The 26,163-nt window shown below is 44.5% G+C and overlaps 1 protein-coding gene and 1 long non-coding RNA gene across 16 annotated transcripts; one reads left to right on the top strand and one right to left on the bottom strand.

Annotated features, from left to right (window-relative positions):
* Positions 1–1,184: 1,184 nt before the first annotated feature.
* On the top strand, positions 1,185–2,348 carry LOC117775124. Its single transcript, XR_004616188.1, has 3 exons — positions 1,185–1,347; positions 1,389–2,158; positions 2,230–2,348. It is a non-coding gene; the product is annotated as an uncharacterized LOC117775124 (long non-coding RNA).
* inpp4ab (inositol polyphosphate-4-phosphatase type I Ab) lies at positions 1,537–26,163 on the bottom strand. 15 transcript variants are annotated; one of them, XM_034606276.1, is made up of 28 exons: positions 26,044–26,160; positions 25,305–25,462; positions 19,689–19,767; positions 16,079–16,268; positions 15,692–15,736; positions 15,334–15,452; positions 15,100–15,216; positions 14,847–14,926; positions 14,534–14,645; positions 14,103–14,193; positions 13,641–13,788; positions 13,384–13,514; positions 13,184–13,288; positions 12,978–13,086; positions 12,705–12,722; positions 11,914–12,100; positions 11,608–11,823; positions 11,341–11,482; positions 11,040–11,207; positions 10,705–10,737; positions 9,916–10,088; positions 9,320–9,443; positions 9,102–9,169; positions 8,696–8,895; positions 8,507–8,604; positions 8,278–8,390; positions 8,034–8,188; positions 2,247–2,768 (listed from the first exon to the last, which is right to left on the bottom strand). In XM_034606276.1, the coding sequence occupies exons 4-28, from the start codon at positions 16,182–16,184 to the stop codon at positions 2,636–2,638; spliced, it is 2,991 nt and encodes a 996-aa protein (XP_034462167.1). In that variant the 5' UTR covers positions 16,185–16,268; positions 19,689–19,767; positions 25,305–25,462; positions 26,044–26,160; the 3' UTR covers positions 2,247–2,635. The 15 variants fall into 15 exon arrangements, with proteins under 15 accessions (XP_034462175.1, XP_034462167.1, XP_034462202.1 ...); XM_034606208.1 differs by lacking the exon at positions 2,247–2,768 and adding an exon at positions 6,069–6,368 and having other exon boundaries at positions 26,044–26,163; XM_034606284.1 differs by lacking the exon at positions 12,705–12,722 and having other exon boundaries at positions 1,537–2,768; positions 26,044–26,158.

Genomic DNA, 26,163 nt, shown 5'->3' with positions numbered 1-26,163 from the left:
CCAGCATCAGCCGAAGAAGCCTCTTTGATAAGAAACGTCTTCAGGAAGCTCAACCCAGTCGACCGGTTTCTATCACTTGGTTATCCCAGTAACTTATTTCCCAAAAGTTTGATGATACCACTTTCATGGTTTGCACTTCTCGTAACTGATCAGGTGTTATCACGTTTCACTGGAACACCAGCAGGAGAGAAAGTAATGGAAGCACTGGTCTGATGGGAAAGAGAGGATGGGAGGGCCTGGGAAACTACTGCAGCTCTGTTCCTTTATCTGCCTCCATGCGGTTTCTACTGTGACTATAAAATACTCATGTATCCTCTGCTTTCTCCTTTAATTACACTCATTTGATAAAATTATCAATATTTCTTGATGTGTTTTACAGAGAAACATTAAAAACTAGAAGGACTCAAACCTCCACCACTGTCCCATCTTAACATGAACCGTCTCGATTGAGGCAGCTGCTTTATTCTAATTTGCCCTGCCACAGTTTCTTAATGATCCAAAATATTATTTACATAAGAGATCTATAACCCTGTGTTGTGCTCTGTCCGTGAACAACATGTCTGCTTCCTGCGAGTGTCATCAGTGCAGTGCATCCGAATCGGTTTGTGCATGAGAGCCACAGACTGGATTCTGTAGGAAACGCTGCAGGGGAAGTGAAACCGATTTTCTGGATCCTCGTGAAAATGTAAAGCCTCGTTTCCTGACGCCTTCTGTTTCCATGGCGATCTATCCAGAGGTTTTAGCTTAATCCTGCTCAGCAACAAACAGAGTGAAAACATTCATCTCCTGCACAAAGTGAAACTGTGTCCGCTCAGATCTGTAAGTTAACAGCACATATAGACATACGTAAATGTAGGAATATTGAAAGTAACACATGTGGGGATGCAGAGACATTAACTCAAAAGAGAAATAGTAGTTTTCATAACTAAATTGTATTTTTATTAGCTCCACAGAAGTGGTTATGAAAGAGCCAGATTACACGGAAACAAGTGAAGTGGTTTCCATGAATCGTGGTGGGTGGAGTCCGGGAGGAACTCTTTTGGTGCAGATCCAGATCAGGGCACAGATCCAGGTTTTGTTTTCACTTCCTTCAAACATCGTTACATATCTAGTTTTGCAACGATTTCCCAGAGATTCACTCACAGATGTCATTTGGGGAAGAGAAATCTACGTCATTTGGTTCATTATAAAACTCAGGACACGTTGCCTTGACAACACATTGAGATTAAATGATCATTTAATGCTGATAAATACATTTTGTGAAGTGATAAATTACAAAGCCCCACAAGGAAAATACTCAGCCGCCCATTCGTTAGCGACTCAGTTTAATCTCTATTTTAATAATGAGTAATAATAATAAAGTCTCTATATTCATATTAACTCGACAGCAGAAAACAAAAGCACCGTTTTCATATTTATTTCTGGCCTCACGCTTCAGAGGCAGACGTGTGACACGATGCTGCAGAACAGAACTGTGCTGAGTGACAGGTCGAGTGGGCGGCAGTCGAACAACAGTCTGACAGTGTGGTTCATGTTACAGTAAGATGCGTTTCACTTAACGGGTCACATGTGATGGAGCCAAACAAACTGTGGAGGCTTTACAGTGCGGAGCAATGGCGCCCCCTGGTGGAACAAACAGAGCATTGCAGATGAATGTGGCAGGAGTGTGAATAAAACAAATAAAATGCCCAAAATGTTGTTTTTAGCTGCTTTTCAACATTGTGTCTGTGAAACCTCTTTAAAATCCAGAATACCTATGAAAAAATTTTGCATAGAAACTAAATAGACTCATAAATCAATTCTTAATCATATTTAGGAATATTTTAACATTACTCAATATTTGAGGTCAGATTTATTGACCTTGGACGAGCTGTATTGTTTTTATGGATCACCACAAAAACTATAAAATCAAAACTGTGTGAAGAAAGATATAAAAACGTCCAAACAAATCCACGTTGGACATTAATTTGTTTTGTTTGGTTGAATATATTCACTTGAAAGATGGGATGAAAACTAGTCGTCACAGACCCCCCACCCCCGGTAAGGATTTAACATCTTGCTTAAGGGCACTTCAGAAGTTAAGAGGGCCTGATAGCACATTCTTCAACGACTGTTTATTTTATGAATTATTTAAAAGATGGAACTATGTTTTTAAAGAGTCACGTCTTCAGTAGGAACTGATGGGACTCGGACTGACAACCACACACAGTCAGAATGTGTTTCCATGAGAGTATCGTCTGTTTTAATGAGTTATTCTACTTTGTCTTGATACATAATAATGTCTGTGAAGCTCATGATGATTATATCAGTCTTTGATCAGGAGGCAGTGGCGGTCATTTCTAAGTAAAGAGCTACCAGGGGCAACATTCTTGTGTTGTGTAACGTGACATAAGACAGTGCTACAGTACCTACGATCAGTTATTACACTCAGCTCGGAGAAATCTGTGGGTTCAGGGAGAAACATCTCCAGACAAACCAAATCCAAAGCCTCCGGAACAGCCACCAGGCGACGTGATGGACCAATTGATCCGTGTCTGGATTGTCTGGATTCTACACAGTTACATGTCGTCGCTTCCCAGAACACACTGGTCCAATAACACGGAAACTTCCCAACACACCGGTCTCTGCGGTCCAATCAGGTTTCCACTTTGCCGTAGGTGCCGTCAGGCGGTCGGTAGTGCTTGGGGAAGGCTTTGAGCTGCAGCGAGTTGAACGCGTACTTCCGACATCCCACGTTCTTCACGGTGTTCTCTCGTCTGCAGCCCTCGCTGAGGAGACGGAGGAGGAGACAGAGCCAGAGGAGAAACAAAAGCAGATGTTTGACGTGAAACTTGTTTGCGACAGACAAATGAATTTGTAATCTGATGCTGCAACTGTAATAAGCTCCTGTACTCAATACCACAGAGCAAAAGTACTATTTTACAAATAAAATACACAAGAGTACGTTTTATTATTCCATGTCCTCACAGACATTTGGCCCACGACGTGAACACTGAGGTGTTTCCCTTCTCCACTTGTGCTCGACTCACCTGAGACGCATGTTGGTGACGTGTGAACGAGGTTCAGAGACGCAAAGAATAAATAATAAAACATCAAACCAACTTTAAACACCACAGAATGTCAGTGGAGACAGTTTTTATTCTGCAGGTGGAGGCAGACATCCTTTATTAGGGAAGGACAGCGGCTCAGGACGGGAGCTTCTCTAGGGTTTGTGGTACATCGAGTGCAACATGTAGCACGGGACACAGCGAGAGCTTCAACATAAAACTGCTCTTTTAAACTTCATAGGTGGGAAGAAAACAAGTAAACAAAGAAAGGTCAATTTGAACCCAAGCGACAAACGTTAAAGCAATAACTTCTCTTTAACACAATATCTGTCTGCAGTTGATAATTCTGATGCAGCTAAAACAAACCATTTGAATTCACACGGTGCTTCAGGGCTTTGAAAGCTCATGCAAACTGTTGAAATGAACAGTGAACACTCGTGATAAAGAAAACATAAATATATGCATATTGCAGTAACTACACATACGTAGCTGTGATATAAAGTGACGACAGCGTGAGCATGGCACAACCATAGTATTCACATAATATGGATTATTTATATATATATATATTTATACTCTTTGTAATAAGTTAATTTAATTTATATATATATATATATAGATGTAGCAAATATTTAGGCAATACAAGCATTTGAATACAGTGTATGTACAGCGGTACGAGTATATTCTCTGATACATGTGGATTTAATAAGAATAAAAGATTGATTTGTTTTAGGAAGCACTTCAGTGTGATAACAGAATTATAAAGAATTAATCAGACGTGTGTTAGATATTTAAATTATTATTTCACGGGGCCTGATCCTTGAAAAACCTTTTCAACATTGTACATAAAACAAACTGCTGCTTCCTCACTTCCCTGCTTGTTCATGATGATGCATATTTATCAGATGTGTATTCATAACATTTCAATTAAACTCAAAGTGGAACAAATACTGTTGCTTTGGTCTGACAGAGGTCGCGCTGAGCGAGATAAACACATATATAATACTGCTAAAAGATGAATGAATAGTTTGGGACATTGGTTAATCAGTTATCAATCTTTTTATCTGACTAATAAAATATAATCATTCTTATAATGAACTATGCTTCTTGTTCTGGTTCAATCCGTGTGTTTGAGGTTTATGGGCCCATCCGAGCACCAGACTCTCCCAGAGGAGGTTATTCTGGTCTCATCTATTCTCTTACTGGGTCGATCTTAATGGGACGGAGCCTTTATAAAAATCCAGGAAGGAGACTTGATGGTTTCAGACAAATACACGAGTCTAACAAAGCTGAATTAACCTGATAAAAACCTGACGGAAGCGTTTGGCACGAACACGGCTACATTCCTCATCCGCTCGTCTTAAAGCTCGACTACCAACAAAGTGACGGACCCACGACATCCACCATCTAAAACTGTGTAAAGCTAATTTCCACTGCAATAGCTGCGATCTGTACCCGTTTCTCTTTGTGTACGTTACAAGGAACAAAGTCAACACGTGGACGGACGCGATCGGGTCCAGATAAATGCTCTGAAGGACGAAGACACATTACTACATGAACACATTTCCCCTGAAAGTCCTAACGTCGTACATTCCATCAGGAGCCAAACTACAAACTGCATCGTAAAGAAGATTTAAACTTCACTGAATTGATATGAGAGCAGATGTGGGTTGAATTCCTCACTCTGATTGTCATGAGGCAAACTGGGACCAGTTAAAGTGTGAATCCAACATGTCACCGTCTTTATAAATAACCTGAACCCATAAAACACCTCAGCCGGGCTCCAACAGGCTGTGAATAAAGATGGACGCCTCTTCTCCTCTTCATCACGCTCTCCGGGAACGAAGCTCAAATTCAAAAAGCTGCAGGATCAAGGTCATCACCGGACTTTCTGGTTCGTTCTATTGCGTGTGCGAGGTATTTAAAAACATGCATGTGCAGAAAAGGGAATCATGTTTATTTTTACGTCTGTCTGATAATTAATTCCTGACCCTAATAAGGTTTGTTAAAGACTTGAGTCAAAGTAGAACTCGGTCAGTGAGAAGTAATATCTGAGCACGATCTGCTGGAAAGTGCTCGGGCTGAAGTGGAAGCAAACAACCTCCCGTCTTCCCAAAAAGCAGGAAGACCTAAAGAGAAAAGAAAATTAGCAAATGCTGCCTGAAAATATATAAAATCTGAAGTATACTTGATAGAAGCTTCTGTTTCCTCGGTGCAGAAGCACATGGAAGACGACGATGAATCAAGCTCAATGTTTTGCATGAATGCAACAAGCAGCTGTTTCTGCAAAGGTCAAATCATGTATCTGTTTCATTATGAAAGCTACTAGCAACAACAACTCTTTCCTGAAAGCAAGTACTATGTATAAACTGCTTATTTTCATACATATCTCAGTTCTGTCATTTCTAACTTTCAGAAACAATCCCTTTGTGTTTGTTTCGTTGTGAGTGAGCGTTTCTTCTTATGACTATGAAGAACAAGGCAGAATCTGTCCATTAGAGGGCGCTATGCGAAAATCCACAAACATAAATTCAGGTTTAAAGTCTCCTGAAGGCCTGAAATCTACATGTTAGTGCAGAGAGGGATCGTGAGGTGTCTGCTCTCATCATCCAGACGGTTTTCAACATGCTGATGTTGAGTGTGCAGTCCAGCTGTTCTCTCAGCCACAGTGTTGTTCTATATCTGAAGATTATCCACATGAAATCATCCAGACTATGTTCACACTAAACCGGCTGATTGGAAAACATCAGTGTTTACATTTAGCCAGTTTAGTGTGGATGCAGTGCTGATGTCACATGTATGGAAAGTGAAGTAAACCATCATATCTACACTGAGATATAATCCGTGTTTACAGCACATTTCCTGGCTCGTGAACCATGTTCAGTCAATCAGAAAGTGTCCATAAACAAATCAAATAAAAGACAGCGGGGGGGGCGTGGCCCTCGATGGGGGATTAGTTGCGTAAAGCCCCTGGTCAGGGTGGGACAGTGTGTTCATGCTGTCCAGTGTTAATGTGCATGAACTACACACACTCTCACTGTTTCAGAAACTCCCTCAGGAGTCAGCGTGGAGGTTTCCCACCCCTCCTCAGTAACACGGCGTTATGTTTTGCTGTTAGTCAGTCGGCTGCTCGCGGCCGCTCAGCTGCAGCGGAGCTTGGCCAGGAAATAGGCCACGCTGAGGAAGATCCACACCACCAGGAGGTTGGGGCTGAGGGCCAGCAGGGGCAGCGAGTACATGAGGCTGGGGTCCAGCCGGAAGTCACGCACCGGCAGCAAGCCGCTCAGGTTCTTCTGGATCACCCCCTCCCTCGTACCAATGCTGGCGAGCCACGCCGGTGTGAGGAAGAAGAAGAAAAGGAGGAGGAAGAGGTGTGGAGCAGCAAATAAAAGGGTTGGAAGAAGGAGAAGGAGGTGGTGGGGGAGAGATTAGAAAAAGGAAGGAGAGTGAGATGGTAAAAGATGAAGTATAAAGGCAATGAGAGGGGAACAGGTGATGGAGGAGAAGATAAAAGATGGGAAGGAAGAAGGAGAAGAAGGAGGAGGAGGAGGAGAGGGAGCCGCATGTTTCGCACCAAAGCCAAAATGAACATATGTCATCATGCACAGAGGTGAAATGGCAAAATAACGGGCGACACGGCCACAATGAAAACGAAGAAGCCACCGCCACGTAACAGACGGCAGTTTCCACGGTGTGACAGAAAAACAACACCAATATTTAAAAGCAATACAAAAAAATCATATTGCAAATGAATCACGAAAAACAATCCCGTAAAAATCATGTCGCGGGAAACAGAGGGAGAGGAGGAAGAGAAGAGAGAGAACAAAAGAGAAAATTAAGAGAGATGCTTCGATCAGAAAAGGAAAGAAGATAAGAAAATACAACAATGGCTCCATGTTTATTTACCTAAGACATGGGGTGAAGGAGGGAACTGAGGGGAAATGACGGAAAATGAAGGGATGAGGTGAAAATTCATGCTATGGTGAGAAATTCATAAAAGATAATATATATAATACCTGCTGCAGAGAACCTATGAACTTCAAGTTACATTGTTCCTTTACTTCCTTTTCAGGGGGTGATAAAGGTGAAGTTTAAAGGGAATAGATGCAGCATCTCAAAGCATATTCCAACATGCATCGCAGCTTTAAACCCAGAACTAAATCAAAGTCTAAAGATGAAGGGAAATGTCTCATGCTCGGCGGCTGATGAGGCAGAGGGGGGGGGGGGGAAGAGGGGAGAGATGTGAGGAGCAGGAGAAGTGGGGGGGGAAGAGGTGAAGACACGTCGTCGAATCATGCGAGTGTCTGTGGGGGGGTGCAACCTTAACTGAGCACAGGAGTGATCACATCTTTTACACACGAGCGCAGCAGGAGAGACATGTCCAACATGAAGCTCCACTTGGAACACAGACAGACACTTTGGACCGTTGGGTCTCGGTGGAACAACAACGTACTCTACTGACTTCTAGGTTTAATGTTGCTGACGCAGCGTAAAGACAAGCTAAACACGTTCTTTATCCCGTTGTCAACAGGCAGGAGGTTCAATGAATGAATGAAAAGACAAAAGAAGTAGTGATGACGATGGGGAAAATACTCTAAGTTTAATACGTAGAGAAAAGAAAAGACAGACAAGCACAGGAGGAGCCTCTCACTTGAACATCCGCTTGTTAGTTTCTTCACTGGAACTAAAGGTTTTCAGCTGACTCATGGTGAAGCGACAGTAAAATACTGCATCAGAGAGTGAATATAGAATCTGAAAGCCTCAACCAGACTGGACTTATTTCTCTCGGTGAACACAGATCTTAAATGAGGTGCCACAGTGTGAGATTGGACATGCTAAAACATGCTAACACCAACACAGAGGCCTGAATGGAAACCAGTAGGATGAAGGGGAAAAACTCAAGGGGATCTGGATTTCCATGCTTCGATATATTGCTCAGGTTTATGTAGTGTCTTCATCCGTACGTGTGCTGTGAAGGCGTCTTACCTGCGCATACAGTCGAGAGCCTGCGTGAAGACCTGCGGCGCCATGCCGTGTTCGTGCTGCAGGATCAGGCACTGCTCCAGGGTCACCGACATGGCCGTGCGGTCTTTGGCACTTTTGCAGCTGGTGAAACGGACGCCGTTCAGCCGGCGACAAATCTGAGGTGGAGGAGACGGAAGAAACGTTAATTTATGTCAAACGTACGTTCAAACACAAATAAGGTTCTTGTGTTTGTCAGGAGCGTCACCTCGGCCGCCTGCCACAGGACGTCCACGTTCTTGTTCTTCCTGGCATGAACGTTCTGCCCCAGAAACCTCAGCAGCTCGGGGAGACAGGTCTGAGAACGAGACCTCGGGAGGCCTGAGGGGTCGAGGGGATACATGAGGAAGAAAAGATTAAATCTGGAGAGAACTAATAACTGAACCTGTTAAAATATATATAATAATAATGCATTATTCTGAGGTTTGAGTACTTACAGTCCTCGGGCAGGACCTCTTTGAACTGTTCGTAGTACGAATTCAACCTGGACAGACTCTCCAGGTTTATGATCTCCTGCAGGGACGTGTCTCCGAATCTGAACAAGACATAAAATGGATTTGTCTCCATGTCATTACTCTGTTCACTGATTGACTTCACGTCGGCGCTGAAACATTTTTCTCACTCACTTCTCCGCCAGCGTCTGCTGCTCGTTGATGCCGACGTTGAAGTGCACCGGCTGCACCCTCAGCAACATGCCGCTCTGGATCTCCCGAGGCAGAGCGTCGAACATGGTTCCCGGCAGCGGGATGCGGACGTTGAAGCCGTCTCGGTTCCCGGTGATGATCGGCAGCATGTCGGGCGCCGAGCTGCCGGTGGCCTGGGTCACCTTATAGTGAGGGGAAGGAAATGTTTGAATGATTGATGAGTAAACGCTGCTGCTGCACATGAAGCAGCTTCAGTTTATACAAAAGGCTGAAGCCATTATGTATTTAAAATGATATTATATCGTGACACTAAAAATGTGAAAAAGCTCGACCATATGATTCATATACATATATACTATACATAATATATTCTAACACACGTTTTTACCTTAAAGGTGACGTTCCTCAGATCCATGATGCCGACGCTCATGTCCTCCAACATGGACAACTCCTCCCCTGAAACACGTGTATAACAGACAATTCATGACTTTTAATAACTTAATAATAGGTTTCTCTGCAGGTAAATGTAAAACCTGTAAAACCTGTAATACATGTGATCTGTAAATCCAGATCACGTGTCTCCAGCTCGTCTGTGTGTGTTTGTACCGTAGGTGCTGAGCAGGGACTCGTACTGAGCCAGGAGGCCGATGGTGTAGAGCTGTCGGAGGAACCCGTTGTCACGGAGACAGTTCCTCAGTTTGATGATGAAGCCGCAGATGAGAGCGGTGAGCTGCATCACAAACACATCAACACGTTGGAGACATTGTGATTTCAAGTTGTAAGATGAAAACTATTTTGACACAAATCCTCTTTTTTAACTTTAAACGTCTTTCTGGATTGTCGCCCGCTCAGGAGCGTGGGGGTGTAGGTCTGAAGGTGAAGAAACCCTCCCCCCCCACACACTTGTATAATAATCTGTGTTTATTTGTCATAAATGTGACACCAACAGCTGCACCTCCGTCGTCCTCATGTTTACAATATTCACACATTCATGAACTTGTGATTGACACCCCCCCCGCTGTGACTCACTCAAGCGCATTAACTAAAAGACGAAAATACACGTTTATGTAAATGCTGATGTAAACATGTGCGGGAGAGAGTCAATGTCACGCTGCTGTGAGTGTGTGTGTGTGTGTGTGTGTGTGTGTGCGCGCGCGCGTGTGCGTGTGTGTGCGTGTGTGTGTGTGTGTGTGTGTGCTGACCGTCTGGCAGAAGACCACGTCGCGGCGGTACTGCAGCGACAGGTCCATGGCTATCGTCGGGGCGGTGTCCTGCATCAGCAGGAAGACCATGGACTTCTTGGCCTTGTCGCTCATCATGGCGACGCACTCGGTGAGCGTGGTGAGGAGAGGGTACAACGCCTCGCTCCACTCACCTGGCGCACGCACGCACACACACACACACACACACACATACACACAGATATAAACAATAAAAGAGGTTAGACAAAACACAACTGAACATATATCAACATTGGCTCAGTTATGAAAGTGAATCTTTAGGTTCAATTTGATATTTTTAGACTTTTTAGGACAAAGACAGGAAACGGATGGAACAGAAGCAACAAGGAAAGCAGAAGCGATACGTTTCCTTACAAGTTAAACCTCCAGAAAAAAACCACAAACTTTATATTACCCGTAAGTAAAAATGTCCCTATTAAAACATTGAAACGTTTTTGAAAATACCTGTTTTGAAATTTGAATGTACTACACCAAATAAAAACTTTATTCCTTGGTAAACAGCTGTAGGCCTGATATTAAGATCCGCCCTGAGAGATCCAATCTGCTCTAAGTTCCTCTAAACAGATGTGGTCTGACTGATCGGATCTCAGATGCCTCAATGCATCTTGGGTGGTTTCAGATCACTCAGGACGGATGTTGATATCCTGTCTTACGTATTAGTCTCTGCCCACATCTCGTATGTTCCTGTTGAACCCCAGTCCTGCAGAGTTGTGGATGTAGAGAAGCATGGGCGGAGGAGGCAGCTCTTACCTGGGTACGCCTCCTCAGCACCGGGGCTTCCATCTAGAAGAAGGGATGGAGGTGCAACATGCATGATTAGCGGGCGCTGCGAGCCACACGAGGCAACAGAGAGACAAACACATAGAACACTGCAGAGCACGGTGAAGAACATCTACTAAAGACAAAGGTGAACAGTTTGTCTGTCTTGTGATTCGACCACAAGTCCGAAATACAAAGATGTAGGTGTGTACGATTTCCTGTTGAGTGTTAGTTCAGACAGAAAGTGTGAAATGACATTCAGAAATACCAGAGCTGCACTCGAGTGAAGAAGAGAAGAGGAAAAGAAAAGAATGAAGTGAACGTACAGGAGTCGTGTTCTGGATGAGTGGAGGAGAGCGCAGGCAGAGAGGATGAGGAAGGTGGTGGAGGAGGTGATGATGAAGGTGGAAGTGGGGATGAGGATGATGATGATAGAGATTCCTCTGACATATTTCCTGGGTTGATCCAGAACGCTCGTCTTTTTCCTCTGTTACCTTGTTGTAACCACAGAGAGCAGTGTTATCCTTTGATACCGGCCTTTGAAATTAAATAAACTTCTCCGGTCGCTGTATTCAAGAGTACACACTGAATTAAATTGCCCTTTGTGTGTGTTTGTTTGTTACTAACCTTTCTTAATGCCGCCGCCCTGCTGGTCACTCTGGGTACTGTCCTGACTGGCATCGCTGGGCCTCCTCTCCTTCTGGAGCAGTTTGTCGACTCGCTGGATGATGCACTCCAGAGATTTATCCACGTTCACCCAAACCTTCTCCTGGAGGAGAAAGAGAGCGAGAGGCACCACACTGAATCTTGTGCTTTGACTTCCGTTTTCACATTTTAGATTCAAAACCCTGGAAAGTCCCGTCGTTGTTGGTGTTTCCTGTTTTATGAACGCACCCATTCCTCTTCATGCCAGTCCACATGTAGCGAGGATCGGCTGTTGCGGCCGCTCCACTTGGCGAGAAGCGTGTCCTGGTCGTTGCGGAGGACTACTTGCTCCGAGTCGGCGGAAGGAGACGCTTTGGAGGCGATGTACTCCGGCCGCGCGGCGTTCAGGGCCTGGATAGCTGAAGCCAGCAGCTTGCAGTCGCACACGGTGACCAGCTGACGAGTCTGAGGGGGGTGGATATCAGAATTGTCAGTTGAAAACATCATAACATAATTTCACGTGGTTGAACATAATCCTCTTTCTCCTGCTCTCACCTTATCAGCCAGGATGGCGAGCGTCCTCTCCAGTCCGCTGGCCGATCGGTCCTTGGCAGCGCGGGAAAGCCTCTCGGCGTAGTAGCTGACCTGAGTCTTCAGCGTGTTGATGTGGGCGATGATCTCTTTGGCCCGGACGATGTCCTGGGGTATGAAGACGATGGACTGCGAGCTGGAGAGGGCGCTGCTGCAGGAAGCAGAGACACCAGGTCTGAGCACATTTCCTGTACGACACTCTCACCTTCTCATAACATAGACAAGATGGACGTCATGTCTCGCAATTTTAAAAATGATTTATGTCCAATGAGGGGAAGAATTATCACAGAATCACATATCTCTGCATGCACATGCCTTCTCTGAACTTTGACCTTTACTTCCTACAGATAAACACAAGACAACGTGAAACAACTGGGTGATGTCACTCACTTTGTAAATTCAGACACAGCTTTAGGAGAATTTGACAAATTATTTAAAATGATTGAATGTTGATGTTTTAGCGATTAAAACAATGTCTGAATTTACAAAATGAGCAGTATCTTAACAAACTTATCGTCCTGCTATAACTCACATACAGTACAAGTGCTTGGATTAACACGTTCCCCTCAAACACAACACTGTTAATACCGATGCATGTGTCATTACGTGACATGTCCGAGCTGCTCACCTGTTTGTCTGCGGTGAACTTAAACCTTGGGTTGTATAAGTCATGGTTTCTATGTGGTGGTTCAAAGTGGCGACAGGCAAACAGCAAACAAACGAATGGAAACAAGCAAAGCGGTGCAACAACTCACCATCCCTCCTCATATACGCTGATCGGAAAATAATAAAAACAAAATCAAGAATTCAACTGAACCGCAGAATTAATGCAAAAGTTAAAGAAACAATGCATTCGTTCGTTCTATGTAAAAAAAAAAAAAAATCAATCAACAAAATAACTTCAACTGCATCAAATGAATCACAGGTTTGAACCGTTTAAAAACAATACGAGTGGAAATTATGAATGAAGCAAAGGATGAGATTCAACTCAAGAGCAGATATCATCAACCAGGCATCTGTGAACTTACTGTTTCTTCGCCTCCTCAAACTTGTGGATGAGTTTCCTCAGGCCGCTGTTTTTAAAACCCTGGCAGTGAGCGGCCGGAGCTCCGATTGTGATCACATCATACGTGTGCTCTGCGGGAGAAACACGCAGACGGGACCAGCGGCGTTTAAAAGATACATCTGCGTGTGAATGAACAGAACTGTGAGCTGGGAAGTGACAGTGTCTCACCAAAGCCCAGCTCGTCCTGAACCCTCATCCTCTGAACGTGGAGGTTGGTTGGCATGAACTCCAGCTTCCTCTCTGCCTTCAGGTTACTGGCTTTGAATGACGGACCTGGCGTGGGGGGGGGGAACAGAAACAAAGGGATCATGTCAACTGTTTTAAAACTCACCTGGCAGGAGGCCACTAACAATGTGTGGGACACCAACCTCTGTAATCACTGAGGTCAGACAGGGTTTCCTGGTATGCTAGTATTATGGTCTGGTACTGAGAGACGATCTGTCGCCGCAGGTTCTCCCAGCAGGGGGACAACTCTCCCAGCTCCTCCAGCTCGCAGACCCTGCAGATGAAGTGGGAATTCAGCAATTCATCTTCCAAGAAAAGTAAAAAACATTTCGAATCTAATTGTTCCGCAACAAGAACCTAAGCTCCTGTAGAGGTCCGAGATGTACGTGTGTGTGTGTACCTGGCCGCGTCCTCCTCCAGCAGCAGCTTGACGAACTGTCTGGGGATGTTGACCGACAGGACGCTCTCAGCCATCTGCTCCAGCACGCGTAGATGTTTCCCGTCAGTCGTGGGGAAGCGGTACATCCTGGACATTGTGCCTCCGAACACTGAGGCGCAGAAGATTCAATTAGCTCGCATTAGATTATTAAAGATTAGATCAAACTGTTAGTGTAACCAAAACACTATAGGTGTTATTTCTGGATCTACGACATGTCCCTGAGGTAAACATACGTCCCGCTCTGCAGTGACAATCAATATATTTCTACTTAATAAGATTAACGTTCTGATGTGTCTGTGAACACGGAGCCGTGTGGGTAAGACGGCTGGAGGGCGGCGAGAGGGCGAGAACAGGGGGAACGTTACATCGCCTGGATGTTCTGGAAATGAACCATAAACTCAAAGAACCTGTGTGTTGTCATACCTGAGCGCAGCAGGGTGTCTTTGCATAGCGAGGCGAACTTGATCCGGACTCCCATCGACTCCGTGAGGCTCTCGTCAACAGTCAGCACCGTCTGCAGGACACGTGCATCAACTCATGTTAGACTGAAGGTCGACTCCGGTGAGCAACAACCACCTCCACCGCTCTGTGCACCCCCACGGAGATAAGTCACTCCAACGCCACATGTGAGGCTCTGTGTCATGAAGCCGGTTAAGTGAGTTTTGTTGAATTTGTTTTCACAGACAAACAGGAAATCGCTCCCACGTGAAACATTATTCATCAGGTGCCTCAAATCTGATTAACAGCAGGAACAATCTCAAATAATGAATTAAACTTCCTCCGGTCCGTTTGAAAACAATGAGCCAGCGGTCGTGGGCGAATCCGAATGTAATTCCCCCCCCCCGGACTCTCACCCGGCCGTTGATGCCGTCTGGCAGGCGGTTGAGCGACATCCTCTGGTCCGCTCTGTCCTCCATCTGCCAGGCTGTGATGGTGATGTTCCCCACCCGCACGTTCTCCGCAGATCTGCACAATGAGACCCAGTAATTCAGTGTAACTGACAAAAGGAGCAGAAGGATTCACAGACTCCAAGGAAAACTTTTAAGGTTATGTTGTTGTTAAGATTACAAATTTACAAAGATAACTTTTAAAGAATACCTAAAACATATGTAAAACAATAAAAACAAACACTTTAAAAAAGCCAGGGTGTGTGTGTGTGTGTGTTACCTCAGTTCCAGCTGTAATCTGTGGCTCTTCTCCTGCAAAATCTCCTTAACAGGAAAAAGTGCTGAGCCCAGCAGGTACATCTGGACAGACAGAGAGGCAGACGCATGTTTACACTGCAGTTCACAAACTACCTCATCATCTGAGAGCAAAGTCCACGCTGGTTTGTTTTCCTGCCTCAGTTCAGAGGGACAGAGACGCTCAGTGGTGTAACAGAGCTGTAACAGCCCCCACGTTAAATGACTCCAGGTCGTACCGTGCCCTGCGAGCGGTCCTTGACGTCATAGACGGCCAGTTTCACCTGCGTCTGCTGGTTGATGTTGGACTCCTGGAAGAAGGCCACGCTGCTGAGGAAGATGGGATTACTGGTGCCCTGTGGACGGAGGAAGTCACACAGCCACTCAGCAACATTTCTGTCAAACAATAACTCTTAAAAAGTGTTATGACGTTATTTCACAGTGACTTGAAGCAGAAAAACTAAAAGTCTGACCTCTATGACCTCAGTCTGGGCGTGTTTGGTCCAGAAGGCCTGAGGCGGCGTCGTACAGCTCACTGCTACAAAGCTGTTGGGCTTTCGATCCGGAGCAGGAGTCACCAGGTCTGTGCAGACTGGACGAGAAGACACACACACACATGCACACAGACATAAACACACAGCGCCACAGTCAATACTCAACAAGTCCACAGGCAAACAAACAGGCCACTTGAAACCCGTGCAGCAGTTTTGGAGGAAGTTGTGTTGTCGTGTGACCAAAACAATTAAAAGAATGATGTAAACTTTTAACTGCATGTTGTAACACTGATCTCGTCAAAAGGACAAACTGAGACATTATGTCTGTGTTACTCACCGACGCTGAACTCCAGCACAGGCTCGTCCGGGTCCTGACTATTTCCTAGAAGACAAACAACATCAGGTTTCATCCTGAGCTCGAAGAAACAAGTAATGAAACTGGCTTCAGTGGGAAGTGTTGACGGATGAAGAGCTGCACTCGGGGATCGCTGCGGTCGGAGCAGAGTGTGGTTGAAGAGGCCGTTCGCTCCCACACGAGTTCGACTCCCTGTGTGTGTTTGTGTGCGGGTGGTAACCACCAAGTGTGCAGATGTATTTTCTGTGCTGCTGCAAGTGGTGACTTTAATGAGTTTTAACTTTGTGACTAATTAACAGCTTTTATGAATGAACGTTTTTCTTGTTTTACTTTTCATCAAACCTCCGTGAAGACTCATCGCCCTCTTACCTGCGAGAGCGAGGCCGATCATCTCGTCGGACAGCTCAAACGTGGTGGCCCGGTACACCGACCACGGCCTCTGTGTCCGGGAGCCGCGCTCTCTGACCCCCGCCATGCCTGTCCGGGACGAGCGGGCGACACACCGTCACACACTCCCATGTGATGAGCCCCACTTCCTGCGTAGATCTCATTCACCTCTCTACATGGAAAGAGACAGGAGGAAGAGGAGGAGGAGGAGGAGGAGGAGGAACTCATCATCACACTGATGCTCTGTGCTGCTGTTTATAAAATGATACTTGGTCAAGAGAAGAAATAATTTCAACCACGCGCATGAATTTAAATTCACGATGCGAATACATCAACGCCTACGGCCGCAGCGAGGAGGAAGGAGATGTGTACAGAGCGAGAAACAAACAACACAGACAGATCGCAGAGATAAGTGGGCAACTTGTGACGTCTTCAAGGTCAAACTCATGAATAACAACAGCCAACTTCAAGGTCAACTCATCCAATCTGCATTTCTACCTCCACATTCCATCTGTTAAACTAGACTCATTTACCTGTTGCTTATTAACATGTGACATGTCTCTCAAATCCGCCCCCTGTTTTCTACATGAGAGTGAATTCTAGGTTAGCGGGGATGTGGTTGTTTTGGAAGCTGCAGTTTCTCGTTGTTGAACTGACGACGTGTTGACTCTGAACTGCACAAACACCCTCTGACTGCAGCCTCCACAGTTCTCAGCTGAATCAACATCCCTCTGCTGTATTAGACAACACTATTGTTAGACCTAATAAACTGGTCAGTGTATGTTTGTCTGTGGTTCTGCAGGAAGGTGTTTATTTGCATTTGCGCGCGTGTGTGTGTGTGTGTCATCCCACAAATTAGCATTTTCTCTGCCTCTGTTAAAGTTATCACCCTACAGAAAGTTGATGTTGCTAAGAGACTGTACGTTTCTCATGAGGTCCCCCGCAGTTTGTTTTAATTCCTTTTCTCTTCCTCATCATTTCCTTGTCTGTTGCCTTTCTGCCGTGATCCGCAAATCTTACTAGATTCCGTGGATCTTCTGGGGTTTGATTCCCCGGAGGTTTGTGGACGGGCCGACATCCCACTCTCCTCGTCTTCTCCTGCTTTCGTTCCCTCTGTCCCATTTTGTTAAGGAGCAATTAGCCTATTTGCAGCAAAGCGGCGAACGCAGGGGACAGGTGCAGGCTCCGATGGTCTAGTTTGACAACACGCAGATGGAGATCTCTTCCGTCTATCTGGGTAGGATGGTGCTCGGTGATTCAGATTTAGTTCAAAGTGACAGTAAACAAAGAATATTTAAACTCTCCTACATCTTTTACAACCAGACGCACAGATTCTTATCTTAACTGTGGTTCTGGGTTAATAGTTGCTGTCCTACTTCCTCCTTATAAACGGTCCAGCAGTGATCTCCCTTGTCCCACTTTTGTCAGCTCAGATACCGACGTCCTACATCTGTAAACATCTGGAACACGACCTGAGGATTTCTCTGTGGGCCGAATCTCTACAGCCACTTGGTTGCTTGCTGTATTTTCAGGGCTTTTCTTTCCTTTGTGTATCGAGGACGGAGACGGATGCTACCAGATGCCACCAGATTACCAGACGCCTCGCATCTCTGGTCTTTGTTCACAAACCTAGGAGGAAATTTCCAGTCTGTCGGCCAACTGGAGTCACATTTTCCACACCCAAAGCCAAAAATTACTTGCTTTCAACTTTCGTTATCAAAAACTGGTTCCTACACATCATCCATTTACAGGCCTCTTGCTTTTTACGGCTTGTAGCTTCCTGATATTGTTAAACGTTAATGGTTCGAGTTGTTTTCTATCTTCCAAAAACATATAAACAAAGATAACCCAAAGAGCTTCAATCTATAGCCATTACTTCAGTTTCACTTTGTCGAGCAACCTGTAAAAGAGAAATCTCTTTGTTTTAACACACCTCAGATCAATGAAGTCATTCAGCAGATCTGGGAATTCACCTTCTTGTAAAAAGAGAATAAGAGGGATGATAGAAAAAAGAAAAGAGCGTAACGAGCAGAAGGAAACGAGGAGGTCAAACTCCAGAAATCTTCACTGAGCGAGAAATGCTGCCATAAAAGGGAGCTCCAAATATAGCCTGCACGGTGTGTTAGTGTAGGTTTGTGAGTCACATGAATTGGGGCACACACACACACACACACACACACACACACACACACACACACACACACACACACACACACACACACACACACACACACACACACACACACACACACACACACACACACACACACACACACACACACACACACACACACAGTATAGGCCCAGAGCTCCTGACACATAAAACCCTCGAACAGGATTGACAAAGTTTAGATTCTGGTTGATTAGCAGTATAAACAGACTTTACAGATCGTTCTCACAGGAACTGGCCTGGTTGTCCTGGAATCAGGTCCTTGTTTAAACTATTGCGGATATTAACAGATAACTTCCCCCTCCATTACAAAAACTCTCCACCCACACGACAGAAAGCTGCAAACCTGCTCAAGAATAAACTTTTAATTCAAATTAGCTGTTTCTGGAAGATGGGGATGAAATGACGAGATGTTCAGGGTTGGACGATTTGTTTTGGCAGCGCAAAAGTCTTCATTAAAGCAACAAGTTCCATCATGAGAGGTCATTGAATAAACTAAAGAGGATCACAGCAGGTTTATAGGCTTCTACTCAACCTCTGCACAACTGTTTCTGATTTGTTTGCCTCTATCTGTCGACTCGCTGCAGAGGGAACTGAACGCACGGCCACGTGTTTGAAGCTTCTGTGTCAGTTTCATCCTTGAGCGAGAAAAGACAGACTGGGAGAAGGAGAAACAGACTGGGAGAGAGCGAGAGTCCAGCTGACCATACATGGTGAAACCCCATTTTCAAGCCTTCTCGTTGCCAAGAGGACTTTAACACACTTTTAGAGCGTGTGTGTGTGTGTGTGTGTGTGTGTGTGTGTGTGTGTGTGTGTGTGTGTGTGTGTGTGTGTGTGTGTGTGTGTGTGTGTGTGTGTGTGTGAAGGTCGACACGTTCTTCTAAATTTGGTTCCTCCTCGACTCTTTTCACACCAAATCCAAGCGAAGCAGAAGACAAATTAAAGTGACATCCCCGAGATGTATTTATCAAGTGTATCCTCTTTTTCCACTTCACTTAATCGTGTGCAAGAAAATCTGGTTTCGGTTTTAAAAAAGCATCTTTTTCGGAATGAAACCAACTTGTTCCTGTTTCAACAAAGCTTTCATTTCAACAAAATGCTTTCAGTGGCTATAAGCAGCACAACCGTGTTCGAGTTAAATCAAACCTCTGGCATGTGAAGAAGAAAGTTTCCATAGTTGTGATGAACCTGCATTACTGAGCCTGAGAACCCAGCAGGGCTACAAGGTTAGTTTGGGATTTAAGTGGCGCTTAAAGGGATTACGGCTGAAACTAATCTTAAAACCTTTGCATAGTTCAACATGTGTTTTACTACGGCTCACAGCCACAGGGCCAGAGCTTTACATTGTGTAACTACTGAAAATAATATCAGGCCCGAGCCCTAGATCATATTTGTGAGGGTGGTCAGGGTGAATCTACTCACAGTGTCTGGATGGTATGAAGGTAAAGAGGAAGTGAGCTGATCCAGGTTCAGTGAGGATGAGTGGCTCCCAGCTCAGAACCTGAAAAGACGTGAAACGGAAGGTGTTACATTTCAAATCACAGCTCATGTGTCTGACGTTGTCTTGAAAAGGTCAAGATTCATCAGATCCAGGGTTTAGATTTACAAAACGCATTCCTCCATGGTTCGACACCATCACGTTTACATTTGTGTGTGCACATAGTTTCATAGCTTGACTGAAACAGAGAATGTGACGTACAGCTTCACATCCTGGACACTTTTCCATCGAGTGTATGAACGTCATGAGTCCAGTTGGTATTTTTTCCAATGTGCAATAAGTACAAAATAGTATAAATAGTTATGTCACAAACACAAATTTGCCCCCATGTTGCTCCATTGAGCCGATAATAGACACACACACACAAAACCACCCTGTGTGTGTCTCTGTGTGTGTGAGTGTGAGTGTGTGTACCCTCTAGGATCAGCATTAGAATAAAGCATGAATAATTTCCTTAGAGGGACGGAGCAGCTGTGGCCCTTTCACATGAAAATGAGCATCACCCACACCCTGTGTATCTCTCACACACACACACACACACACACACACACACACACACACACACACACACACACACACACACACACACACACACACACACACACACACACACACACACACACACACACACACACACACACACACACACACACACACACACACGTCCGTCTCGTCACTCGTGGTTTTGAAAAGTTTTTCCACCGAAGCCGTGCAAAGTGCTGCGACCTTCCTGCGACCCTGCATCACCACAAAAGGTTGATGAACACCACATTAAGATTTTCCATTTGACCTTGAGCTGAAAAACCACAAACGGATCAGTTTGTGTACGAGTGAGAAACTGCCACTTCCTTCTGTTGTTTTCAGCAAGTGTCCTTTGATGCGTCTCTACAGCAACGACATAAATTATCAATCTAAATCTAAAATATCGCTAAAATATCCTCACTTTCAAGATCCGAAATTTAATTTGTCCTCACGATGACAGAAGTTCGAGAACACACACCAGTGAAGAAACGAGTAAAGCTCTAATATTGATGGGAGCGGAACACATACATACAAATATTAGTTTAGTGAAAGCAGAATGAGCAGATTGTGCTTTGACACTGGGAGTATCTTCACACTTAAACCACTTCCAGTGCAGCTGTGAGTTAAACAGAAGACGGGTCTATTCTGGCAAACGCTCGGGGGGGGAGGCTGAAAGTAGAAGTGAGCTGCAGGGTCGAGCTACGAGTCTTTGACTGACTGAGAGGGGAAAGAAAACTGCAGGCCTCACATGAAGCAATTCATCAACCACACATCTCCACTTCCTCTTATTGTACAAACATGAAATATCTTGGATACAGGCGTCCGCCATCTTGCACTGTGCCAATCACCAGTCAGTCTCAGCTGTCAATCATTATGTTCCACCCTGTTCCACATCATCAAATCACTAATTAAAATCAAACGTTTGGTCCATGGACGACTTGGCAGCTCCCCAAAAGTGAAGCCAAGTCACAGGGCAAGATGGTGGCGCATTTATGTGAGACAGGAAGAAAGTGGAGACTCGTCGTCCATCTTTATTTACAGTCTATGATGAGGATTGTTTGGTGGTTGGGTGACATCTCGTCTCCCCTACTTCCTGTGCTGCTGGAATCAAAGGAAACTCAATTAACAGCCGTTCACTGGTAAGTAAACAGCTGTTCATGCTAAACATCGGCCTCCACACTGCACCATAGACTGTATATAGAGATCATAGACTGTATATAAAGATCATAGACTGTATATAAAGATCATAGACTGTATATAGAGATCATAGACTGTATATAAAGATCATAGACTGTATATAGAGATCATAGACTGTATATAAAGATCATAGACTGTATATAGAGATCATAGACTGTATATAGAGATCATAGACTGTATATAAAGATCATAGACTGTATATAGAGATCATAGACTGTATATAGAGATCATAGACTGTATATAAAGACCATAGACTGTATATAAAGACCATAGACTGTATATAAAGACCATAGACTGTATATAAAGATCATAGACTGTATATAGAGATCATAGACTGTTTTTAAAGATCATAGACTGTATATAGAGATCATAGGCTGTATATAGAGATCATAGACTGTATATAGAGATCATATACTGTATATAAAGATCATAGACTGTATATAGAGATCATAGACTGTATATAAAGACCATAGACTGTATTTAAAGATCATAGACTGTATATAAAGACCATAGACTGTATATAAAGATCATAGACTGTATATAAAGATCATAGACTGTATATAGAGACCATAGACTGTATATAGAGATCATAGACTGTATATAAAGACCATAGACTGTATTTAAAGATCATAGACTGTATATAAAGACCATAGACTGTATATAAAGACCATAGACTGTCTATATATACAGTATATATAGATCATACACGGCACTGACACTGTAAACAGTTGTATAAATGTGTCTTTACCTTGAAGCAAAGTTGTACCACAGCAGTGACCGTGTCAGTAAACCCCCCCCCCTGCATCCGTCTCACGTCTCGTGCAGCATCTCCCTGTTATTATTCTCTGCAGAAGTCCAGCAACAAGTGATATGACGGACGGAAAGACAAACCATTAGCACACAGCATGATGATGCATTTTCTTCCACATGCAGCAGAAAAACACGGCGTCACGCTCCGTGTGTTCCCGGGTGATGACGACGCTGGTAAAGATGAGGCTCACGTACCCGAGGACTCCGACCGCTGCCGGTGGATGTAAACAAACTCACGCTGCAGACGCCGTCACGCAGCAAAGAGACTGCAGCCTCTCCCTCTCCTCTTCCTCCTGCTTTCCCATCTCTCCCTCGCTCTTCCTCAGACCCCCGCCTCTCTCTCTCTTTCCCTCTCCCGACAGCTCGCTGCTTCCCAAACGGCCGAGCCAATTAACTCTTTGTGTGCCTGGTCTGCAGCACTATGGCTGCATCGATCCCTGGTGGAAGAGGTAATAATTCTGTTTTATAGCCTGCCATCACGGGGAGGACGCAACCATAGAATCACACTATAGTTAGTATCTATAGAATAACACAATACCATTCCAACAGCACCACAAACTGAAGCCTACATAATAACACAACCTACACAGTCTTAATAAATAACCGTCCTAAAGGGCAGATTCACTGCAGGACTGTGTTAGTGTCAGATAGGTGTTCCTAATAAAATGACTTCTTGGTGTGTTTGCTGGTTCCAATGCAACAATCTGCTGCTTTTCTCTGTTTTATGGTAAAAATAAAAATTGCTTTGGACAAACTAAGACTCTAATATTTGAATACATAACTAAACAATTACTGATGATAAATATAATAATAATATAAGTTTGGTTTTTATTCCTGGCTGCACATTAACCATCGTATTTGCCCTAAAATGTTTGATACGTTTTTTGCCATGCTCCATGCGGTGGTTCCTGCTTTGGCATCGCTCGCACGCACGCACACACACACGCACGCACACACGCACGCACGCACACGCACACACACGCACGCGCACACACACGCACAACAAGGAGGTTTCACTCTCCCTTTTCATGCTTCTCCATTTCCCCCCTGCTCATTAATAATTGACTAAACAGTTGCATCACAGCTCGCAGCATCAGCATCAGCATCAGAGCGCCTCGGCTGGATACATGCACGGCCCGATGAGGCGAGACACTAAAGAAAATGGAGTTGTGCATCAAACACACACACACACACACACACACACACACGCAGCATCACTTTGAGTGTGTGTGTGTTAACATGTGGGCTCATGGTTTTAATGTCTAACAAGGTTACGCAACTTTCACACACACACACAGGATAACAAAATGAAAAACTACTCCGCAACAGTTCCATTTCTTCACATTTCTGTCAACACTTTGTTAAATGTGCCCTGATGAGACTGACGGGTGGATGAAGAGGATGCTGCAGCTCATTAACGACCCACTGAACGCACATCCACATGTTGTGTAAGCTGTGTGTTCCTCCTCCTCGATATCAAGCGGCGAGCATCTGTGTTGATGTCACACACGCATGTTCCCCGTACATGTGACGAGGGCCGGAAAAAAGCACAAACAGAGGAAGACACGTGAGATGAAGATGAACCGACAGAGTTCAGCTCGACCCTCTGGAGGGTTTTGTGAGTCATCGCACACAAAGATATGAAGGCCACAGACAAAAACAATACACATGTGAATTCAAATCAATCTGACAGCATCATTTATCCCATTTACTGAAACCTGTTCAGTGAAGCCAATCAGAGCCAGAAGAAATCTAATGATTAGGTCGTTAACAGGTAGAAAGTCTAACATGATAATTAACTGAAAATCTTCTGGTTCGACAAAGTGACAACACAATTTTGTGGCCAGGTTTGTGTCATCAGCTCCAGGAAACCAGCGTCCACCCGACCTTGACTCTTGCAACAGAGAAACTCTAAACCAGAAGCAGCCGTGGCCAAGACAGAGACTGCAGAGAACTACTGAGTGAGTGTGTTTGTGTGTGTGAGGACAACATGCAAACACACACTCAGCACATGTGTATCCAGAGTCAGCATCCAGACAGGACATGCTGCACACACACAGCAGAATCAGCATAGTGACACATTACACAGCAAATTGACAGTGTCTCTGTTTGAGTGTGAGTAAGTGTGTGTATCATAGGTGCAACATCATGTCCAAATCATAGACATTTTCTTCTATCTCAGTGAGGACACTCATGTCTCACCCTAACTACCAGCTCTTTGAAAAAGTGAGGACAGGCCAAAATGTCCTAGCTCCATAAAGACTAAGCTCAAAAAGGTCCTGACAAAGATGTGAGTACACACACATACACAGGTTTGCACAGCTACTAGGACTTTGCATTGACTTCCATTCAGTGTGGACAGCCTCACCAAAACCGTATACCTCACTTTACCCTTTACCTATTCATGCCAAACCATAACTAATCCATACCTAACCCTGATTTAACCTTAACCAGGACCAATTCACGTGTTTACATTAACCAGGACCTCATTAGGACAAGTCTTCAGTCCCCATCAGGTCCACTAGTCCTGGTTCAGGGGGTGTATCTGCTGGGAAAGGTCCTGAGGAGGGGACACAAACCAGAACAGGAGGAAGAGGCACCGCTGTCATGCAACAGTCCAGATGCAGCAGATGTTTGTCCTGTTGTCACCAGGAGGCGCCCCCCCCCCCCTCATTTACATACAGCTCATCACATCAGAAGACATGAGAGAGAGAGAGAGAGAGAGAGAGACACACACACACACACACACACACACACACACACACACACACACACACACACACACACACACACACACACACACACACACACACACACACACACGAGTTAACTGTACTGTTTGCTAGCTCACTAACTAGCCCACTAACTAACTAGCTAACTAATTAACCAGCTAACTAAGCAGCCTCGGTCTCTGAACTTGTCTCTAACGGTGAAGAAGCCGCAGCTCTTCGCTCTCTATCCGGTTAAACCGTCGTTTAGATCGCATCCCGCCACAAACTCCGGGTACTCACCGGTTCTGTGACGTGATGAGATCGAATCCTTCAACTTGAACAATCTGTTTGTTTCTGTGCGCAGCTGCAGTGACTCCGCTGGACACGCCCCCCGAGCGTCGCGCGCACATCGCGTCACCGCGCTGCCGATGACGCGGCGCGTAGATTTCCTCAAAACACTGAAAATAAAGAAATAAAAACATTGGATTTAAATCATATTATTAAATTTGTCTTGCTTCACAACAATAGTTAAAAAATTTAAATAAATAAATAAAAATAGACATGAACAATACAAGTGATACAAATATATTTAAATATATATATATATTTAAATAAATAAGGAAAAATTATATTAATTAAATTAAAAAGCCATCAAACTGTAGAAGTGTGCTCCCAATTTAATATTTTCATTATTACTATTACATTAGATTAAAAGTATTGGTTCATTCATCGACTGAAAGTATGACTCATTCCAGTAAACTGCCTTCTACCGCCATCATCTGGACACTGTTGTGCTATTGCAGGTTTCAGCACAAGCTTCACACACATGAATTAGTTTAATTAAGATTTATACTGAAGCAGAGCAGCAGGTGGATTTGAACCAATAACAACATGACAACATAGGAGAGGCCTGGGAGTGACCAGGAGCCCGGTGCATGCTGGGTGTTGAGTTTTTCTACCTTTTGGGCAAACAGCAAAGTATTTTTAATGACAGACTTTCAGAGGCCGAGCAGGGAAACATTGACTTAACCCGACTCACCTCTGGTTGTGTTTTCACGTCCACAGAAAACCTGCTCAGAAACAAAGTGGTGCTGTTGAACGGGCGTCAGACACATGTTCTTTTTCTCACGGACACAGATACAGCTGCTTCACTGAAGGA

The sequence above is a fragment of the Hippoglossus hippoglossus genome, chromosome 2 (genome assembly GCF_009819705.1).
Source record: "Hippoglossus hippoglossus isolate fHipHip1 chromosome 2, fHipHip1.pri, whole genome shotgun sequence".
NCBI lineage: Eukaryota > Metazoa > Chordata > Actinopteri > Pleuronectiformes > Pleuronectidae > Hippoglossus > Hippoglossus hippoglossus.
Note: the sequence above shows the minus strand (reverse complement) of the source record. Positions and strands in the feature narration are given on the sequence as shown.

Bases quoted from the DNA above. Each gene is read 5' to 3' on its own strand.
- inpp4ab (XM_034606208.1), bottom strand. From the start codon at position 16,184: ATGGCGGGGGTCAGAGAGCGCGGCTCCCGGACACAGAGGCCGTGGTCG. The intron at 11,483-11,607 runs GTGCGTTCATAA...TTTCTCCTCCAG, and splicing joins ACTGGCATGAAGAGGAATGG to GAGAAGGTTTGGGTGAACGT. The intron at 11,208-11,340 runs GTTAGTAACAAA...GGTTACAACAAG, and splicing joins GGGCGGCGGCATTAAGAAAG to GTAACAGAGGAAAAAGACGA.